This window comes from Nerophis lumbriciformis, linkage group LG07 (genome assembly GCF_033978685.3).
Source record: "Nerophis lumbriciformis linkage group LG07, RoL_Nlum_v2.1, whole genome shotgun sequence".
NCBI classification, from domain to species: Eukaryota; Metazoa; Chordata; class Actinopteri; order Syngnathiformes; family Syngnathidae; genus Nerophis; species Nerophis lumbriciformis.
The window spans coordinates 54647851-54669065 of NC_084554.2; the positions used below are offsets into that span (position 1 = coordinate 54647851).

General features: G+C 40.4%; 1 protein-coding gene across 1 annotated transcript in view; it reads right to left on the bottom strand.

Annotated features, from left to right (window-relative positions):
• cul2 (cullin 2) overlaps positions 1-16885 on the bottom strand; it is an 87787-nt gene extending 70902 nt beyond the window's left edge. The window contains exons 1-4 of the mRNA XM_061964867.1: positions 16751-16885; positions 3129-3267; positions 2849-2951; positions 2681-2775 (exon numbers count right to left, since the gene is read on the bottom strand). Coding sequence (XP_061820851.1) covers positions 2681-2775; positions 2849-2951; positions 3129-3247 — 317 coding nt within the window. The 5' untranslated portion in view covers positions 3248-3267; positions 16751-16885. The remainder of the gene's footprint in view (positions 1-2680; positions 2776-2848; positions 2952-3128; positions 3268-16750) is intronic.
• Positions 16886-21215: the final 4330 nt, after the last annotated feature.

Below are 21215 nucleotides of genomic sequence, written 5' to 3' on the forward strand. Positions count from 1 at the left end.
CTCTCTCAGGACAACACCGCCCTTAACGTTTTGGCAGATAATTACAATTCACACGCTCAACACTTTTGCCTATCCCCGTCGTGTTGAAATCAGGGATTTATGCTGCCGATTCCGATACTCCATGAGTGAGATTGGCCAATACCAGTATTGATACCAATCGCTCACATGTATTAACTGTAAATGTATTTATGGTGAGAGCTATTGACAGTTTAACAATATCAACAATATTTAAGTTCCTAGGGCTGGGTGATATGGCAAAAACAATGATCACGATTCATTTTTTCATATCATTCGATCTTGATTAATATCATGATTTTTTTTTAATAAAGTTGGATTGTCCCATGCAGGATTATCGCGAGTACCGTTGCAACCTTGCTCTTTATTAGTGCAGTATCTTGTAACAGACATGTCCGCCATGTTGGATGGAGGTAATATATGCAAACAGCTGATAACTGTCATTTTGTTCATATATACCGGTATATATGATTGTGTTTACTAGCGGTGCAACGGTGCAGGTAACCCACGCTACGTTCTGTACTGCGGTTTTGCTTCTTTTTCAGTACATTTTTGGGGCTGAACTTCCTCTTAAAGTTATTTTGCTAGTTATTATAAACGTCATTCTGCAGTGAACAAGAGGTATAGTGGATACTATACAAATTAAAATTAAAAATGTAAGTCAACACTTTCAAATGGTAAATGATTATTCTTTAATGACTTGTATACATCAGTGTTTCTTTCTTTCTTTCATTTATGTAAACAATGTAAACAATGGGTGGGTCTACACCTGACATCCACTGTAATGATACCAAGTACAAGAGCGTATCTAGCCGATACTACTGTGATTACATCAATAATTGTTATCGTCACAAAATCTTTTTTTTTTAAATTCATATTATATTCATAAACTCAGGACACATGCGGACTTTGAATATGACCAATGTATGATCCTGTAACTACTTGGTATCGGATCGATACCTAAATGTGTGGTATCATCCAAAACTAATGTAAAGTATCAAAGAAGAGAAGAATAAGTGATTATTACATTTTAACAGAAGTGTAGATAGAACATGTTAAAACAGAAAATAAGCAGATATTAACAGTAAATGAACAAGTAGATTATTAATCCGTTTTTACAGTTTGTCCCTCATAATGTAGACACAATAATACAATGATAAATTACATAATATGTTACTGCATATGTCAGCAGACTAATTAGGAGTCTTTGTTTGTTTACAACAGTGGTGCTCACACTTTTTCTGCAGGCGAGCTACTTTTCAATTGATCAAGTCGTGGGGATCTACCTCATTCATATATATCATTTATATTTACTTATTTATGAAATATATGTTTTTGTTAACAAGTTAAAGGTGTTTAATGATAATGCAAGCATGTTTAACACATATAGTTAATATTGTTAATACATTAAAGGTGTTTAATGATAATACAAGTATGTTTAATACATATAGTTAATATTGTCAACAAGTTAAAGGTGTTTAATGATAATACAAGTATGTTTAATACATATAGTTAATATTGTTAACAAGTTAAAGGTGTTTAAAGATAATGCAAGCATGTTTAACACATATAGTTAATATTGTTAACAACTTAAAGGTGTTTAAAGATAATACAAGCATGTTTAACACATATAGTTAATATTGTTAACAACTTAAAGGTGGTTAAAGATAATACAAGCATGTTTAACACATATAGTTAATATTGTTAACAAGTTAAAGGTGGTTAAAGATAATACAAGCATGTTTAACACATATAGTTAATATTGTTAACAAGTCAAAGGTGGTTAAAGATAATACAAGCATGTTTAACACATATAGTTAATATTGTTAACAAGTTAAAGGTGGTTAAAGATAATACAAGCATGTTTAACACATATAGATTCCTTTCTTTCATGAAGACAAGAATATAAATTGGTGTATTACCTGATTGTGATGACTTGCATTGATTGGAATCAGACAGTGGTGCTGATAACGTCCGCATTTTCGAATGGAGGAGAAAAAAAGTCCTACTTTCTGTCCAATACCACATGAAAGTGGTTGGTTTTTGGCATCTTATTTGTCCAGCTTCCGTACTCCTTTGTATACATTTTACAAGAAATACATTGTCGGTCGGCAAACTCCGTAGCTTGCTAGCTTGTGCACGCCAGCTTTCTGAGACTCTTATTTTGGTAGCGATGAAGCAGACCTTTTATTGTGCAACTCTGCAGTCGGTCTTTGGAGTTTTGACGACAGGTACGGCGCCAGAGTCTGTTGAAATAAAGTGTTTCTCGCCTTCCAGTCGGTCATTTTAATGAGCTGGCAGCAGCCAGCGTCATCTCAGAAGACCCTCGGGTGCCGTGAATGTCAATCAAGTGACGAAAGTTAAGTTTTTTTAATGCCTGGCTCCGAGATCGACCGGTAGATCGCGATCGACGTAATGAGCACCCCTGGTTTACAAGTTGTCTAATATGTTCACTATTTCATTTAAGGACTAAATTACAAAATTAAACATATGTGTCATGTACCCTAAGATTTTTTGTTCAAATAAAGACAATAATGAAAATTTGTGTGGTCCCCTTTATTTAGAAAAGTATTGAAAAGTATCTAAATACATTTTGGTACTGGTACCAAAATATTGGTATGGAGACAACCCTACTCTGTTCAATACACAAGTAAAAGAGCAGTACCTGTACAAGCAGTCCATGTAGTCAGCCCCTTTGCTGTATTCGTCCCAGTATCTGTGGTACATTGCTAAAACCTTCTCCTCGGACTCTGAGACTTTCTAAAACAGGCAAGCGGGACGAATGTTAGAAAATCAACACGTGAATAAATGTGAAGACTTTTGTTGAGTTTACCTTGTACAAATTCCGCACATGGTTCTCCAGAAAGACCTTTGTTTCGGTGTACAATCTCTCGCCTAAAGGCTCGGGGTATGCGACACACAAGGCATAAATATCGCTGGGGTCAGAGTTGAGGAAATGCATGTATCGATATCCAATGATGGCAGAAAATATTCAATATGAAGTGACAGGACCATTTTTTTGCACAGTGCTCTCAATCAACTGGGCTAAAAGTGAGGTTCAAGTACAAAACCCGTCCACCATTAAAGTACCAAATGAATTTCACACAGGATACGAGAAGCGGTCGTTCCAGGTGGCTCTCTCCACGTAGTCCAGCATCACCACAGCCTTGATCGTGGTTAGTAACTTGTTCCATGTCTCGTCGAAATCCACCACCCGTGGCTTCAAGGACATTGTGACGCCTCTCTCGTAGCCTGGGAAACAAAGTCCACTCGTTATTCAAAAACACACAATTAGGGGCTGACTGACGTGGACCTAAGTGGTTGTCGACATATTTGAAACAAACTATCGCTTGCTTTTGCCAGAGAATGAGAAATAATAAACCATATAGAATAGATAGAAATAGAATAGAAAGTACTTTATTGATCCCCGGGGGAAATTCAGCACCACAGTTCGCTCACAATAAACAATAAACACTTAGGTATTTTTTACATGTGAATAATATAAATACAGTCTATTATACGGCATTTTTCACATGTGAATAATATGTACCGTATTTTCCGCACTATAAGGCGCACCTAAAAACCACAAATTTTCTCAAAAGCTGACAGTGCGCCTTATAACCCGGTGCACTTTATATATGGATTAATATTAAGATTCATTTTCATAAAGTTTCGGTCTCGCAACTACGGTAAACAGCCGCCATCTTTTTTCCCCGTAGAAGAGGAAGTGCTTCTTCTTCTACGCAAGCAACCGCCAAGGTAAGCACCCGCCCCCATAGAACAGGAAGCGCTTCTTCTTCTACTGTAAGCAACCACCCGCCCGCGTAGAAGAAGAAGAAGCGCGCGGATATTACCGTACGTTTCATTTCCTTTGTGTGTTTACATCTGTAAAGACCACAAAATGGCTCCTACTAAGCGACAGGGATCCGGTTCATGAAAAGACGCAATCTCTCCATCCGCACACGTATTACTATTTCACAGCAACTGCCTAAAGACTTTCAAGAAAAGCTGGCTACTTTCCGTGCATATTGTAAAAACAAGATAGCTGAAAAAAAGATCCGGCCAGAGAACATTATCAACATGGACGAGGTTCCACTGACTTTTGATATTCCTGTGAACCGCACTGTGGATACAACGGGAGCACGTACGGTGAATATTCGCACCACAGGGAATGAGAAGTCATCCTTCACTGTGGTTCTAGCTTGCCATGCTAATGGCCAGAAACTTCCACCCATGGTGATATTCAAAAGGAAGACCTTGCCAAAAGAGACCTTTCCAGCCGGCGTCATCATAAAAGCTAACTCGAAGGGATGGATGAAGAAAAGATGAGCGAGTGGTTAAGGTAAGTTTACGCAAAGAGGCCGGGTGGCTTTTTTCACGCAGCTCCGTCTATGTTGATATACGACTCCATGCGCGCCCACATCACGCTGGTTTTTAATATATTATTAAAGTTTGACTGACCTATCTGACTGTTTTTTTGACATTCCTTTAGCGCAGTTAGATGCGGCTTATAACACGGGGCGGCTTATAGGTGGACAAAGTTTTGAAATATGCCGTTCATTGAAGGCGCGGCTTATAACCCAGGGCGCCTTATGGTGCGGAAAATACGGTATATATATATATATATATATATATATATATATATATATATATATATATATATATATATCAGTGACGTGCAGTCACTAGAGGCGGGGCCTCACCTGCCATCATGGAAAGAAAAAAAATGTAAAAAAAAAAAAAAAAAAATTTAATTGTTATATGTATCCAGTGATAAAGTTATTTTCCATTTAACTTCACCAGTTTTAGATTATTTGTATTCAAAATCGCTGAATTTTCACATTTGCCGTTCAAATACTGAGAAGAGACGGTGCGGTGAACAACAGCCAGTCGAGGCACGTCACTCAGTGCCTCAACATGGATTGCGCAATGACTCGGCTAACCGCTGGCCTGCTGTGCAGTGAGACCGTATTGCTATATGAATTATATTATACATTTCCATAGTTTAGTTAGCTGAGGTATATAATGTACAGTGTATTTTGTCAACAACTGTATGTGTGTCACGTATTTCTTGTGCTGAGCGATCATAAAACGGCCGCAAAAGACGCACTGGCTGAGGCTCGCCTCCTGCACCCCCGCCGTAGAATTGTTATATCAACTAAAGCCCACACTTAAACTTTCCACGTGCAAGATTGAATCTATTTTAAAAAATTATTTCATAAAAAGCCAAAAAGTGCAAAAACAATAATGTTGGTGTTGAAGGAGTTGTGAATGACTGCAGGGACACAACATTAGATACACCTGCAGACTGCAGGTGTACCTAATTCACAACTCCTCCAACACGAACATTATTGTTTTTGCACTTTTTGGCTTCTTATCAAATAACTTTTGTAACCTATTTTCATGGGCTTTCCTCTTTGTGATGTTAAGTTCCTGTTATGCGCTGTTATACAGTATATGTCTTGAGCTCTTATTTTGAAGGCGCTAAGAGCGGAAGTGATGTCACGTTGCGGAGGTTTTTGAAAGAAGGTAAATAAAGTGATCCTCGTGTAAACTGGAGCCTCCGTGTTTGTTATTTTGTAGTTTCATACAGTATAGGCGACATTTATAAACCCTCGGTTACACTTTTTTAAATAGATTCAATCTTGCACGTGGAAAGTTGAAGTGAGGGCTTTAGTTGCGGCGCATGGACTTCATTTCTAAGTAAAGGTAAGACCATAATAAAGTTTTTTTTATTAAATGTGCTTTTTTGTGTGCTACAGTTTGTATGTGTAAAGTTAAAGTTAAGATTTTCAACGGCCGAAAAGGGCTGGACTTGGAAAGGAGGTAGGCCTACAGTCTGGACCACAGGTGCGACCTGTTCAGCAGCAGCAGGAGGAGGAGGAGGTTGACTGACTGTGGCAGGACACCTCTGCCTCTGTTTCACTTCATGTTGCTGGTAAATAATATGGTTGTAGTAGTAGGCTAAAGTTAAATTATTTAGTATTCACTCATTAAAGGGGCAGAGCTTTAAGAGACATTTTAGCTTTTATATTTTATAAGATATATTTTTTGTAAGAACCACAATTAATAAATATATTTCAGTGAATCACTAATTGTTCAAATCTGTATATAAATATGTACATAAAATGTAATTATATTCCAACTCCGCGTTCTTCTTGGTCATCGCCGCTGCCCCCCCCCCCACCCCCCGCCGATCACACCACCACAAATAGATGCCTGTCCTGTGGGAAACACTGGATATATTATCACTTTTATGCAGAAATCTGTCGTAAAAATGTGCTTCCGCGTCCGTTTCTGACACACGCATTTGGGGCTGGCTGCTCTGAAAACAAACCCCGCCTACTCTGCTTTGTTTCTGGTCTGAGCTGCTGTGACGTAGATTACCGTAATAACTCCTAAAACACCCAAAAGTGCAGCTTACAACCATTGAAAGACTTTCTATAGTTCAAGACGTATGGTCATTTAAAAACATCACTGCACAACGTAATGGCAGCTACGGTTTTCATGTTAAAGGTCTAAAAAAATTAAGTAGAACGCCGTATTTTGCCCAGGTCTGATATACATTAGGGCAAAAAAGTATTTAGTCAGCCACCAATTGTGCAAGTTCTCCCACTTAAAATGATGACAGAGGTCTGTAATTTTCATCATAGGTACACTTCTACTGTGAGAGACAGAATGTGGGAAGAAAATCCAGGAATTCACATTGGAGGATTTTTAAAGAATTTATTTGTAAATTATGATGGAAAATAAGTATTTGGTCAATAACAAAAATTCAACTCAATACTTTGTAATATAACCTTTGTTGGCAATAACAGAGGTCAAACGATTACTATAGGTCTTTACCAGGTTTGCACACACAGTAGCTGGTATTTTGGCCCATTCCTCCATGCAGATCTTCTCGAGAGCAGTGATGTTTTGGGGCTGTCGCCGAGCAACACGGACTTTCAACTCCCTCCACAGATTTTCTATGGGGTTGAGGTCTGGAGACTGGCTAGGCCACTCCAGGACTTTCAAATGCTTCTTACGGAGCCACTCCTTCGTTGCCCGGGCGTTGTGTTTGGGATCATTGTCATGCTGGAAGACCCAGCCACGTTTCATCTTCAAAGCTCTCACTGATGGAAGGAGGTTTTGGCTCAAAATCTCACGATACATGGCCCCATTCATTCTTTCCTTAACACGGATCAGTCGGCCTGTCCCCTTAGCAGAAAAACATCCCCAAAGCATGATGTTTCCACCCCCATGCTTCACAGTAGGTATGGTGTTCTTGGGATGCAACTCAGTATTCTTCTTCCTCCAAACACGACGAGTTGAGTTTATACCAAAAAGTTATATTTTGGTTTCATCTGACCACATGACATTCTCCCAATCCTCTGCTGTATCATCCATGTGCTCTCTGGCAAACTTCAGACGGGCCTGGACATGCACTGGCTTAAGCAGGAGGACACGTCTGGCACTGCAGGATTTGATTCCCTGTCGGCGTAGTGTGTTACTGACGGCAACCTTTGTTACTTTGGTCCCAGCTCTCTGCAGGTCATTCACCAGGTCCCCCCGCGTGGTTCTGGGATTTTTGCTCACAGTTCTCATGATCATTTTGAACCCACGGGATGAGATCTTGCGTGGAGCTCCAGATCAAGGGAGATTATCAGTGGTCTTGTATGTCTTCCATTTTCTGATAATTGCTCCCACAGTTGATTTTTTCACACCAAGCTGCTTGCCTATTGTAGATTCACTCTTCACAGCTTGGTGAAGGTCTACAATTATTTTCCTGGTGTCCTTTGACAGCTCTTTGGTCTTGGCCATAGTGGAGTTTGGAGTCTGACTGTTTGAGGCTGTGGACAGGTGTCTTTTATACAGATAACAAGTTCAAACAGGTGCCATAAATACAGGTAACGAGTGGAGGACAGAAGAGCTTCTTAAAGAAGAAGTTACAGGTCTGTGAGAGCCAGAGATCTTCCTTGTTTGAAGTGACCAAATACTTATTTTCCACCATAATTTACAATTAAATTCTTTAAAATTCCTACAATGTGAATTCCTGGATTTTTTTTTTTCACATTCTGTCTCTCACAGTTGAAGTGTACCTATGATGAAAATTACAGACCTCTGTCATCATTTTAAGTGGGAGAACTTGCACAATCGGTGGCTGACTAAATACTTTTTTGCCCCACTGTATGCAAATGGAATTTTATCCATCCAACATAGCCGCTGCAATAATTGTTTTGCATGCATGCATGCGCAATCATTTTCTTGTGATTGTTGCAGCCCAAATTAGGTAATACAGCAAAAAAAATGACCACCAAAAATGTTTGAATATCATCCAATCGTTTATGTTGTTTTTAACCTGTCCGTTTCAAAAAAGTTGCAATGATTCGGAGCATTTTTTTTCCCCCTTAGAACATTGTAACAGCTCATGATTACACCGATTCCTTATCAGCATTTGAAGCGTTCTTTGGAGCGGTGACACACTGTGTTCAGATGAAGTCATTATTATTCTAAGACCCCCCCAGTGAGTCAGATGAAACCTTAGAATTTCTGTGTCCTTCAAAAAGACCAGACCTTATCTCTCTAAGGTGATTATGTCCATGATTGGTTTCGTCAGCTGGCGTTTTTTTACACGCGAGTGTGGCGAAGCAGTGTTATTTTACCACTCTGCTTCCACTTTGAAGGCCTGAGGATTGATAGCGGTACTCAATGGTACCAATTTTCAGCACTTATGTGTGTTAATAACTCTTCATTTGTTTCATCATAAAATAAAAAAATTTTTATTGAACATTTAACGAGCTGATAGTAACTATGCTCTCCGTTTGTTGTATCTTACACTTCTGAGAGTCATTTGCAAGCGTTAAATAGTCGACTTTGCATGCAGTTGCGGTTTCAAGACTTTAGATGGCAGTAGTGTGCAGACTAGTTTAGTTTATTATTTCTTCGGTCAGTGGTCAACAAAATAAACATAAAATATATTGTAGCGTCCCAGAAGAGTTAGTGCTGCGAGGGTTTCTGGGTATTTGTTCTGTTGTGTTACGGTGCCATTTGTTCTCCCGAAATGTGATTGGCATTCTTGTTTGGTGTGGGTTCACAGTGTGGCGCATATTTGTAACAGTGTTATAAATAAATAACATTTATAATTTATAATTTATAATTTAGACAGTTAGAGATGCTACCTCAGTAGAAACATTTAAGTCCCATCTCAAAACTCATTTGTATACTCTAGCCTTTGAATAGCCCCCCTTTTTTTAGAGCAGTTGATCTGATTTTTACAACAAAGTTCTAAAGCTTAGTGATATAACACATATATCAGATTGTAGATGGTTTTTTTTTTTACCCTTCTCGTTCATATTTCGCTGTGTTTGTTGCATTTTTGTTGTGTTTCGCTTGATTGTAAAATATGTGGATGTAGAGGGGGGTGACGTTCATATGTTGTCAATATTCAGTGTTTTATCCATCATAGTTAATATTGTAACATTCTTTATTTTCATGTACATTCTGGACACAAAAAATGTAAAATTCCATTCTGTTTTTTAAGGCAAGGCGGTCTGTCATAACGTTTTTAGCCTCCAATCAGACATTATTGTGAGGTTTTGTACTAGTGTTCCTAAAAACAGATATACCGGCCTCTAGACACATGTTTTTCCTCTAAATTTGGCACCCCCCGAGTCAAAATAATTGCCATGGGCTGTTTTAAGGGCATAAAGAATTTAGGACATATTTTTAAATATTTAATTGACATTGTTCCACGGACATCCTGTGTTTTTGTCTGATTGTAATAGTGATCAAAACTGTAACATACCTGCCAACTTTTGAAATCAGAAAAACCAAAATGATTATTAGCCTTATTATCAGCCTTCCCGGTAAGGTCTATTCAGGTGTACTGGAGAGGAGGCTACGCCGGATAGTCGAACCTCGGATTCAGGAGGAACAGTGTGGTTTTCGTCCTGGTCGTGGAACTGTGGACCAGCTCTATACTCTCGGCAGGGTCCTTGAGGGTGCATGGGAGTTTGCCCAACCAGTCTACATGTGCTTTGTGGACTTGGAGAAGGCATTCGACCGTGTACCCCGGGAAGTCCTGTGGGGAGTGCTCAGAGAGTATGGGGTAACGGACTGTCTGATTGTGGCAGTCCGCTCCCTGTATGATCAGTGTCAGAGCTTGGTCCGCATGGCCGGCAGTAAGTCGGACACGTTTCCAGTGAGGGTTGGACTCCGCCAAGGCTGCCCTTTGTCACCGATTCTGTTCATAACCTTTATGGACAGAATTTCTAGGCGCAGTCAAGGCGTTGAGGGGATCTGGTTTGGTGGCTACAGGATTAGGTCTCTGCTATTTGCAGATGATGTGGTCCTGATGGCTTCCTCCGGCCAAGATCTTCAGCTCTCACTGGATCGGTTCGCAGCCGAGTGTGAAGCGACTGGGATGGGAATCAGCACCTCCAAGTCCGAGTCCATGGTTCTCTCCCGGAAAAGGGTGGAGTGCCATCTCCGAGTTGGGGAGGAGATCTTGCCCCAAGTGGAGGAGTTCAAGTACCTCGGAGTCTTGTTCACGAGTGGGGGAAGAGTGGATCGTGAGATCGACAGGTGGATTGGTGCGGCGTCTTCAGTAATGCGGACGCTGTATCGATCCGTTGTGGTGAAGAAGGAGCTGAGCCGGAAAGCAAAGCTCTCGATTTACCGGTTGATCTACGTTCCCATCCTCACCTATGGTCATGAGCTTTGGGTCATGACCGAAAGGACAAGATCACGGATACAAGCGGCCGAAATGAGTTTCCTCCGCCGGGTGGCGGGGCTCTCCCTTAGAGATAGGGTGAGAAGCTCTGCCATCCGGGAGGAGCTCAAAGTAAAGCCGCTGCTCCTCCACATGGAGAGGAGCCAGATGAGGTGGTTCGGGCATCTGGTCAGGATGCCACCCGAACGCCTCCCTAGGGAGGTGTTTAGGGCACGTCCGACCGGTAGGAGGCCGCGGGGAAGACCCAGGACACGTTGGGAAGACTATGTCTCCCGGCTGGCCTGGGAACGCCTCGGGGTCCCACAGGAAGAGCTGGACGAAGTGGCTGGGGAGAGGGAAGTCTGGGCTTCCCTGCTTAGGCTGCTGCCCCCGCGACCCGACCTCGGATAAGCGGAAGAAGATGGATGGATTTTTACATCGCAAATCTTTGTTTTTGTCTGATTATAATTGTGATCAAAAATGGAAACATTCAATGGTCTTGAAAATTTGAAGTGTCAATACCAAAAATGTTTATGACCAACACACTTGGCATTGGACTGATACCCAAATTGTGTAGTATTGCCCAACACTAATGTAAAGTAGCCAAACAGAAGAATACACTCTTAATACATGTTACAACACAAAGTAACCAGTTATTAACAATTAAAGTAGTTTCGAGACAATAACAATATGCAATGTTACCGCACACGTCAGCAGACAAACTAAGGATCCTTTTAACCTGTTTTGAAGTTGTTCTATAGTCACACACACACTAGGTGTGGTGAAATTACCCTCTGCATTTGACCCATTCTCTTGTTCACCCCCTGGGGGGTGAGGGGAGCAGTGAGCAGCACCATTTATTATATTGCGATATATCAATACCGCCTAATCCATCACACTTCTCATTTATGGATGCATGTGTCCATTGATGGATGGATGACAATGTTGCCTTTGGAACCTTTGAACTCTTTATACTCTACGGATTAGGATGTTTGAATCCATCCAGGTTATGACAAAAAGGTGTCTAATGCTTAAACCAAAATTAATATGTGCTAAGAAAAAGGCATTGAAGCTAAGGCATGGCTGTGCAAAACAAAACTAAAACTGAACTGGCTGCAAAGTAAACAAAACACGAATGCTGGACGACGGCAAAGACTTGCAGCGTGTGGAGCAGACGGCGTCCGCAAAGTACATCCGTACATGACATGACAATCAACAACAAAATAGGAGCGCGTGGACAAGAACTAAAACACCACACACAGGGAAACGCCACAAAACTCCAAATAAGTCACGGCGTGATGTGACAGGCGGTGACAGTACTTTGAGACGGCGAGCGGAATGTCAGTCCCAAAAATAGGGGGGCTAGCGACGAGCTAACTAGTAGCATGCTAGCCAGATGCTACTAGTTAATCCTCCATACGACACCTGCGCTAACCTCCTCCAACCTCCAAGGACAAAGCTCCGGACTACGGGAGACCGGGATTTCTGCTCCATCACTCCCGGTCTGTGGAACACTCTCCCTGACCCCCTGAGGGTACCACAGACTGTGCATGCTTTTAAAAAGGGCTTAAAAAGCCTTCTTTTAAAAACAAAAGCCTTCTTCTTATTTTAGATATATGTGAGCTATTAGGCTGTTCTAGGTTTTATTTGTTGTACTATTTATTTTACTTGTTGGGGGCAGCTATTTGTGGTTTTAGTGTTGTTGTTGTTTTGTCTTTGTTTTTTAAATGGCACTTTGAGGTTGTTTGCTCGATGTAAAGTGCTTTTACAAATAAAATCTATTATTATTATATAGTAGTGACCCATTCCCAACCGTGGGCTGTATTAAATAAAAACAAAAACATTGCACAACCATCATGCAGCTATCCTGGCTACTACCCACTTCTTAACCGGCGCTGTACGTTAATAGGAAGTATTGTAGTCATGTCAGGGAAGGGGCAGTCAAGTTAAAGTTACCGGCGAGCGGAATGGCAGTCCCAAAAATAGGACGGCTAGCGACGAGCTAACCAGTAGCATGCTAGCCAGATGCTACTAGTTAGCATGCTACTTCTTCCATAATCGTCCACACGACACTTGCGCTAACCTCCTCCAACCTCTGAGGACAAAGCTCCGAACTACGGGAGACCGGGGCTTTCTGCTACGCCGCTCCTAGTCTGTGGAACGCTCTCCCTGACCCCCTGAGGGCACCGCAGACTGTGGATGCTTTTAAAAAAGGCTTAAAAACCCTTCTTTTTAAAAAAAGCCTTTTTTTTTTTTTTTTAGATATATATGTGCTAGTTCTAGCTTTTATTTTTTACTATTTATTTGACTTGTTGGGGGCAGCTATATGTGGTTTTAGCGTCATTGTTTTTTGTCTTTGTTTTTTTTAAATGGCACTGTAGCACTTTGAGGTTGTTTGCTCAATGTAAAGTGCTTGTACAAATATATTATTATTATTGTATAAGACAGCCCTACAGAAATAGAAGTGACCCATTCCCAACCGTGGGCCGTGTTAAACAAAAACATTGCACAATCATCATGCAGCTTTACCTGCCACTTCTTAACCGCCGCCCTACGTTAATAGCGCCTGACGCGTTGACGTATTGTAGTCATGTCAGGGAAGTTAAAGTTACCGGTGAGCGGAATGTCGGTCCCAAAAATAGGACGGCTAGCGACGAGCTAACTAGTAGCATGCTAGCAAGATGCTACTAGTTAGCTACTTCTTCCTTAATCCTCCACACGACACCTGCGCTAACCTCCTCCAACTTCCGAACTACGGAAGCTTTCTGCTCCATCGCTCCCGGTCTGTGGAACACTCTCCCTGACCCCCTGAGGGTACCACAGACTGTGCATGCTTTTAAAAAGGGCTTAAAAAGCCTTCTTTAAAAAAAAAAAAAAGCCTTCTTCTTATTTTAGATATATGTGAGCTATTAGGCTGTTCTAGGTTGTTGTTTTTTTGTACTATTTATTTTACTTGTTGGGGGCAGCTATTTGTGGTTTTAGTGTCGTTGTTGTTGTTTTGTCTTTGTTTTTTAAATGGCACTGTAGCACTTTGAGGTTGTTTGCTCAATGTAAATTGCTTTTACAAATAAAATATATTATTATTATATAGTAGTGACCCATTCCCAACCGTGGGCTGTATTAAATAAAAACAAAAACATTGCACAATCATCATGCAGCTATCCCGGCTACTACCCACTTCTTAACCGGCGCTGTACGTTAATAGGTCGTATTGTAGTCATGTCAGGGAAGGGGCAGTCAAGTTAACGTTACCGGTGAGCGGAATGTCAGTCCCAAAAATAGGACGGCTAGCGACGAGCTAACTAGTAGCATGCTAGCAAGATGCTACTAGTTAGCTACTTCTTCCATAATCCTCCACACGACACCTGCGCTAACCTCCTCCAACTTCCGAACTACGGGAGACCGGGGCTTTCTGCTCCATCGCTCCCGGTCTGTGGAACACTCTCCCTGACCCCCTGAGGGTACCACAGACTGTGCATGCTTTTAAAAAGGGCTTAAAAAGCCTTCTTTTTAAAAAAAGCCTTTTTTTTTTTTTTTAGATATATATGTGCTAGTTCTAGCTTTTATTTTTTATTATTTATTTGACTTGTTGGGGGCAGCTATATGTGGTTTTAGCGTCTTTGTTTTTTAAATGGCACTGTAGCACTTTGAGGTTGTTTGCTCAAGTAAAGTGCTTTTACAAATATATTATTATTATTGTATAAGACAGCCCTACAGAAATAGAAGTGACCCATATTAAACAAAAACATTGCACAATCATCATGCAGCTTTACCTGCCACTTCTTAACCGCCGCCGTACGTTAATAGCGCCTGACGCGTTGACGTATTGTAGTCACGTCAGGGAAGTTAAAGTTACCGGTGAGCGGAATGTCAGTCCCAAAAATAGGACGGCTAGCGACGAGCTAACTAGTAGCATGCTAGCAAGATGCTACTAGTTAGCTACTTCTTCCTTAATCCTCCACACGACACCTGCGCTAACCTCCTCCAACTTCCGAACTACGGGAGCTTTCTGCTCCATCGCTCCCGCTCTGTGGAACACTCTCCCTGACCCCCTGAGGGTACCACAGACTGTGCATGCTTTTAAAAAGGGCTTAAAAAGCCTTCTTTTAAAAACAAAAGCCTTCTTCTTATTTTAGATATATGTGAGCTATTAGGCTGTTCTAGGTTTTATTTGTTGTACTATTTATTTTACTTGTTGGGGGCAGCTATTTGTGGTTTTAGTGTTGTTGTTGTTGTTTTGTCTTTGTTTTTTAAATGGCACTGTAGCACTTTGAGGTTGTTTGCTCGATGTAAAGTGCTTTTACAAATAAAATCTATTATTATTATATAGTAGTGACCCATTCCCAACCGTGGGCTGTTTTAAATAAAAACAAAAACATTGCACAATCATCATGCAGCTATCCCGGCTACTACCCACTTCTTAACCGGCGCTGTACGTTAATAGGAAGTATTGTAGTCATGTCAGGGAAGGGGCAGTCAAGTTGAAGTTACCGGCGAGCGGAATGTCAGTCCCAAAAATAGGACGGCTAGCGACGAGCTAACTAGTAGCATGCTAGCAAGATGCTACTAGTTAGCTACTTCTTCCATAATCCTCCACACGACACCTGCGCTAACCTCCTCCAACTTCCGAACTACGGGAGACCGGGCTTTCTGCTCCATTGCTCCCGGTCTGTGGAACACTCTCCCTGACCCCCTGAGGGTACCACAGACTGTGCATGCTTTTAAAAAAGGGCTTAAAAAACCTTCTTTTAAAAACAAAAGCCTTCTTCTTATTTTAGATATATGTGAGCTATTAGGCTGTTCTAGGTTTTATTTGTTGTACTATTTATTTTACTTGTTGGGGGCAGCTATTTGTGGTTTTAGTGTTGTTGTTGTTGTTTTGTCTTTGCTTTTTAAATGGCACTGTAGCACTTTGAGGTTGTTTGCTCAATGTAAAGTGCTTTTACAAATAAAATCTATTTTTATTATATAGTAGTGACCCATTCCCAACCGTGGGCTGTTTTAAATAAAAACAAAAACATTGCACAATCATCATGCAGCTATCCCGGCTACTACCCACTTCTTAACCGGCGCTCTACGTTAATAGGAAGTATTGTAGTCATGTCAGGGAAGGGGCAGTCAAGTTAAAGTTACCGGCGAGCGGAATGTCAGTCCCAAAAATAGGACGGCTAGCGACGAGCTAACTAGTAGCATGCTAGCAAGATGCTACTAGTTAGCTACTTCTTCCATAATCCTCCACACGACACCTGCGCTAACCTCCTCCAACTTACAAACTACGGGAGACCGGGCTTTCTGCTCCATCGCTCCCGGTCTGTGGAACACTCTCCCTGACCCCCTGAGGGCACCACAGACTGTGCATGCTTTTAAAAAAGGGCTTAAAAAGCCTTCTTTTAAAAACAAAAGCCTTCTTCTTATTTTAGATATATGTGAGCTATTAGGCTGTTCTAGGTTTTATTTGTTGTACTATTTATTTTACTTGTTGGGGGCAGCTATTTGTGGTTTTAGTGTTGTTGTTGTTGTTTTGTCTTTGTTTTTTAAATGGCACTGTAGCACTTTGAGGTTGTTTGCTCGATGTAAATTGCTTTTACAAATAAAATCTATTATTATTATATAGTAGTGACCCATTCCCAACCGTGGGCTGTATTAAATAAAAACAAAAACATTGCACAATCATCATGCAGCTATCCCGGCTACTACCCACTTCTTAACCGGCGCTGTACGTTAATAGGAAGTATTGTAGTCATGTCAGGGAAGGGGCAGTCAAGTTAAAGTTACCGGCGAGCGGAATGTCAGTCCCAAAAATAGGACGGCTAGCGACGAGCTAACTAGTTAGCATGCTAGTTAGCATGCTAACTAGTTAGCATGCTACTTCCTCCATAATGCTGAGCGGTAGCTGCTAGCAGGCTAGCCAGCTAGCAGCTACCGCTAGCAAACTGTCATCTTCCTGGCAACGTCCCGAGTTTAAGCACTGACAGCCCGGTCAAACCCGGCGCTGAGGCTCCGCACGACATGTCCGAGGACACACGGGTGAATTGTACCTACCACTGTACAGTCAATCCCGGCTATGGAAGTGAAGTTTGTACGCTGTCAGAGGCTGGATGTGTCTGCTCTTCCCTGCCTCCTGGAACATTCTATTGCCTTCCATCGGAGGGGGGGAATCAGGAAACTATTACTGATTAGTATTACTTTTCTAAGGCAAGTCACGCATTTCAGTATCAGTCAAATATTATTTTCAAGTCATTAAATTGTCTAGAATGCACTAAAAGATCAAATAAGTGTTGTTTTGAGACGTTAGTGGGGACATTGTATTAATGGTATCACCCAGAACTACAGGAAGCGAAAGGGGACAAGTGAGTCAAAAATAAAACAAAGTTGTAATTTCGGGATCAATCATTAGTGTTTTTCAACCTTTTTTGGAGCCAAGGCACATTTTTTTGCGTTTAAACAAACCCGGAGGCACACCACCAACAGAAATGATTAAAAAAATAAACTCAGCAGCCGATATTGACAGTAAAAAATCATTCTTTCAATTGTTAGATAGACATATTATGAGTAGACGCAGCATTAGCTGCTGTGACGCGAGAAATTGGGCCGCCATCTTGAAGTGGTGATGAGGAGCCGGCGAGCAGCCTAAACTGACAGTTGACAGGTTTGGTTGACTGATATGATTGATTGATTGATCGATTGATTGATTTAAACTTTTATTAGTAGATTGCACAGTACAGTACATATTCCGTACAATTGACCACTAAATGGTAACACCCCAATAAGTTTTGGTCCACGTTAATCAATTCATGGTGGAAAACAAAGATGCTAAACTGACAGTTGACATGGTTGATTGATTGATTGATTGATTGATTGATTGATTGATTGATTGATTGATTAAATGATTGAAACTTTTATTAGTAGATTGCACAGTACAGTACATATTCCGTACAATTGACCACTAAATGGTAACACCCCAATAAGTTTTGGTCCACGTTAATCAATTCATGGTGGAAAACAAAGATGCTAAACTGACAGTTGACATGGTTGATTGATTGATTGATTGATTGATTGATTGATTAAATGATTGAAGCTTTTATTAGTAGATTGCACAGTACAGTACATATTCCGTACAATTGACCACTAAATGGTAACACCCCAATAAGTTTTGGTCCACGTTAATCAATTCATGGTGGAAAACAAAGATGCTAAACTGACAGTTGACATGGTTGATTGATTGATTGATTGATTGATTGATTGATTAAATGATTGAAACTTTTATTAGTAGATTGCACAGTACAGTACATATTCCGTACAATTGACCACTAAATGGTAACACCCCAATAAGTTTTGGTCCACGTTAATCAATTCATGGTGGAAAACAAAGATGCTAAACTGACAGTTGACAGGTTTGATTGATTGATTGATTGATTGATTGATTGATTGATTGAAACTTGTATTAGTAGATTGCACAGTACAGTACATATTCCGTACAATTGACCACTAAATGGTAACACCCCAATAAGTTTTGGTCCACGTTAATCAATTCATGGTGGAAAACAAAGATGCTAAACTGACAGTTGACATGGTTGATTGATTGATTGATTGATTGATTGATTGATTGATTGATTGATTGATTAAATGATTGAAACTTTTATTAGTAGATTGCACAGTACAGTACATATTCCGTACAATTGACCACTAAATGGTAACACCCCAATAAGTTTTGGTCCACGTTAATCAATTCATGGTGGAAAACAAAGATGCTAAACTGACAGTTGACATGGTTGATTGATTGATTGATTGATTGATTGATTGATTAAATGATTGAAGCTTTTATTAGTAGATTGCACAGTACAGTACATATTCCGTACAATTGACCACTAAATGGTAACACCCCAATAAGTTTTGGTCCACGTTAATCAATTCATGGTGGAAAACAAAGATGCTAAACTGACAGTTGACATGGTTGATTGATTGATTGATTGATTGATTGATTGATTAAATGATTGAAACTTTTATTAGTAGATTGCACAGTACAGTACATATTCCGTACAATTGACCACTAAATGGTAACACCCCAATAAGTTTTGGTCCACGTTAATCAATTCATGGTGGAAAACAAAGATGCTAAACTGACAGTTGACAGGTTTGATTGATTGATTGATTGATTGATTGATTGATTGATTGAAACTTGTATTAGTAGATTGCACAGTACAGTACATATTCCGTACAATTGACCACTAAATGGTAACACCCCAATAAGTTTTGGTCCACGTTAATCAATTCATGGTGGAAAACAAAGATGCTAAACTGACAGTTGACATGGTTGATTGATTGATTGATTGATTGATTGATTAAATGATTGAAACTTTTATTAGTAGATTGCACAGTACAGTACATATTCCGTACAATTGACCACTAAATGGTAACACCCCAATAAGTTTTGGTCCACGTTAATCAATTCATGGTGGAAAACAAAGATGCTAAACTGACAGTTGACATGGTTTGATTGATTGATTTGATTGATTGATTGATTGATTGATTGAAACTTTTATTAGTAGATTGCACAGTACAGTACATATGCCGTACAATTGACCACTAAATGGTAACACCTCAATAAGTTTTCAACTTGTTTAAGTCGGGGTCCACGTTAATCAATTCATGGTGGAAAACAAAGATGCTAAACTGACAGTTGACAGGTTTGATTGATTGATTGATTGATTGATTGATTGATTGATTGATTGATTGATTGATTGAAACTTTTATTAGTAGATTGCACAGTACAGTACATATTCCGTACAATTGACCACTAAATGGTAACACCCCAATAAGTTTTGGTCCACGTTAATCAATTCATGGTGGAAAACAAAGATGCTAAACCGACAGTTGACATGGTTGATTGATTGATTGATTGATTGATTGATTGATTAAATGATTGAAACTTTTATTAGTAGATTGCACAGTACAGTACATATTCCGTACAATTGACCACTAAATGGTAACACTCCATTAAGTTTTTCAACTTGTTTAAGTCGGGGTCCACGTTAATCAATTCATGGTAGAAAACAAAGATGCTAAACTGACAGTTGACGGGTAGAAAACAAAGATGCTAAACTGACAGTTGACGGGTAGAAAACAAAGATGCTAAACTGACAGTTGACGGGTAGAAAACAAAGATGCTAAACTGACAGTTGACGGGTAGAAAACAAAGATGCTAAACTGACAGTTGACGGGTAGAAAACAAAGATGCTAAACTGACAGTTGACGGGTAGAAAACAAAGATGCTAAACTGACAGTTGACGGGTAGAAAACAAAGATGCTAAACTGACAGTTGACGGGTAGAAAACAAAGATGCTAAACTGACAGTTGACGGGTAGAAAACAAAGATGCTAAACTGACGGTGTTCAGTGTTTTCCTGCTCAAATGAGCGGACTGTTGAAAATAGGTGTCGGGGGATTTACTTTTCCCAAGTAAGATTTAACATTAACGTACTATTGGTTGTATTTTGTGAAAAGAATATTACCACAGAGTTGAAAAGGAGCAAAGATCTTCAATCGTAGCCGCTAGCAAACAAGAGTATGACCATTTTAGTCAAAACACTTTCTTAACAGTATAATTGTAACCAGGAATACGTCTTCAAGTACCGTATTTTCTGCACTATAAGGCGCACCTAAAAACCACAAATTTTCTCAAAAGCTGACAGTGCGCCTTATAACCCGGTGCGCTTTATATATGGATTAATATTAAGATTCATTTTCATAAAGTTTCGGTCTCGCAACTTCGGTAAACAGCCGCCATCTTTTTTCCCGGTAGAACAGGAAGCGCTTCTTCTTCTACGCAAGCAACCGCCAAGGTAAGCACCCGCCCCCATAGAACAGGAAGCTCTTCTTCTTCTACTGTAAGCAACCACCCGCCCCCGTAGAAGAAGAAGAAGCGCGCGGATATTTCGTTTAATTTCCTTTGTGTGTTTACATCTGTAAAGACCAGACCACAAAATGGCTCCTACTAAGCGACACGCGTAAAACGCAGAATTTAAACTTAAGGCAATAAGTCATGCCGAAGAACACGGAAATAGAGCAGCAGCAAGAGAATATAACATAAATGAATCAATGGTGCGTAGGTGGAGGAAGCAACAAGATGACCTGCGCCAGGTAAAGAAGACAAAACAGAGTTTCCGAGGGAACAAAGCAAGATGGCAACTGTTGGAGGACGAACTCGAACAGTGGGTTGTTGAGCAGAGAGCAGCAAGCAGAAGTGTCAGCACCATCACTATTCGAATGAAGGCAACAACGCTAGCAAGCGAACTTCACCTGGATGATTTTAAAGGTGGTGCTTCTTGGTGTTTCCGGTTCATGAAAAGACGCAATCTCTCCATCCGCACACGGACCACTATTTCACAGCAACTGCCTAACGACTTTAAAGAAAAGCTGGCTACTTTCCGTGCATATTGTAAAAACAAGATAGCTGAAAAAAAGATCCGGCCAGAGAACATTATCAACATGGACGAGGTTCCACTGAC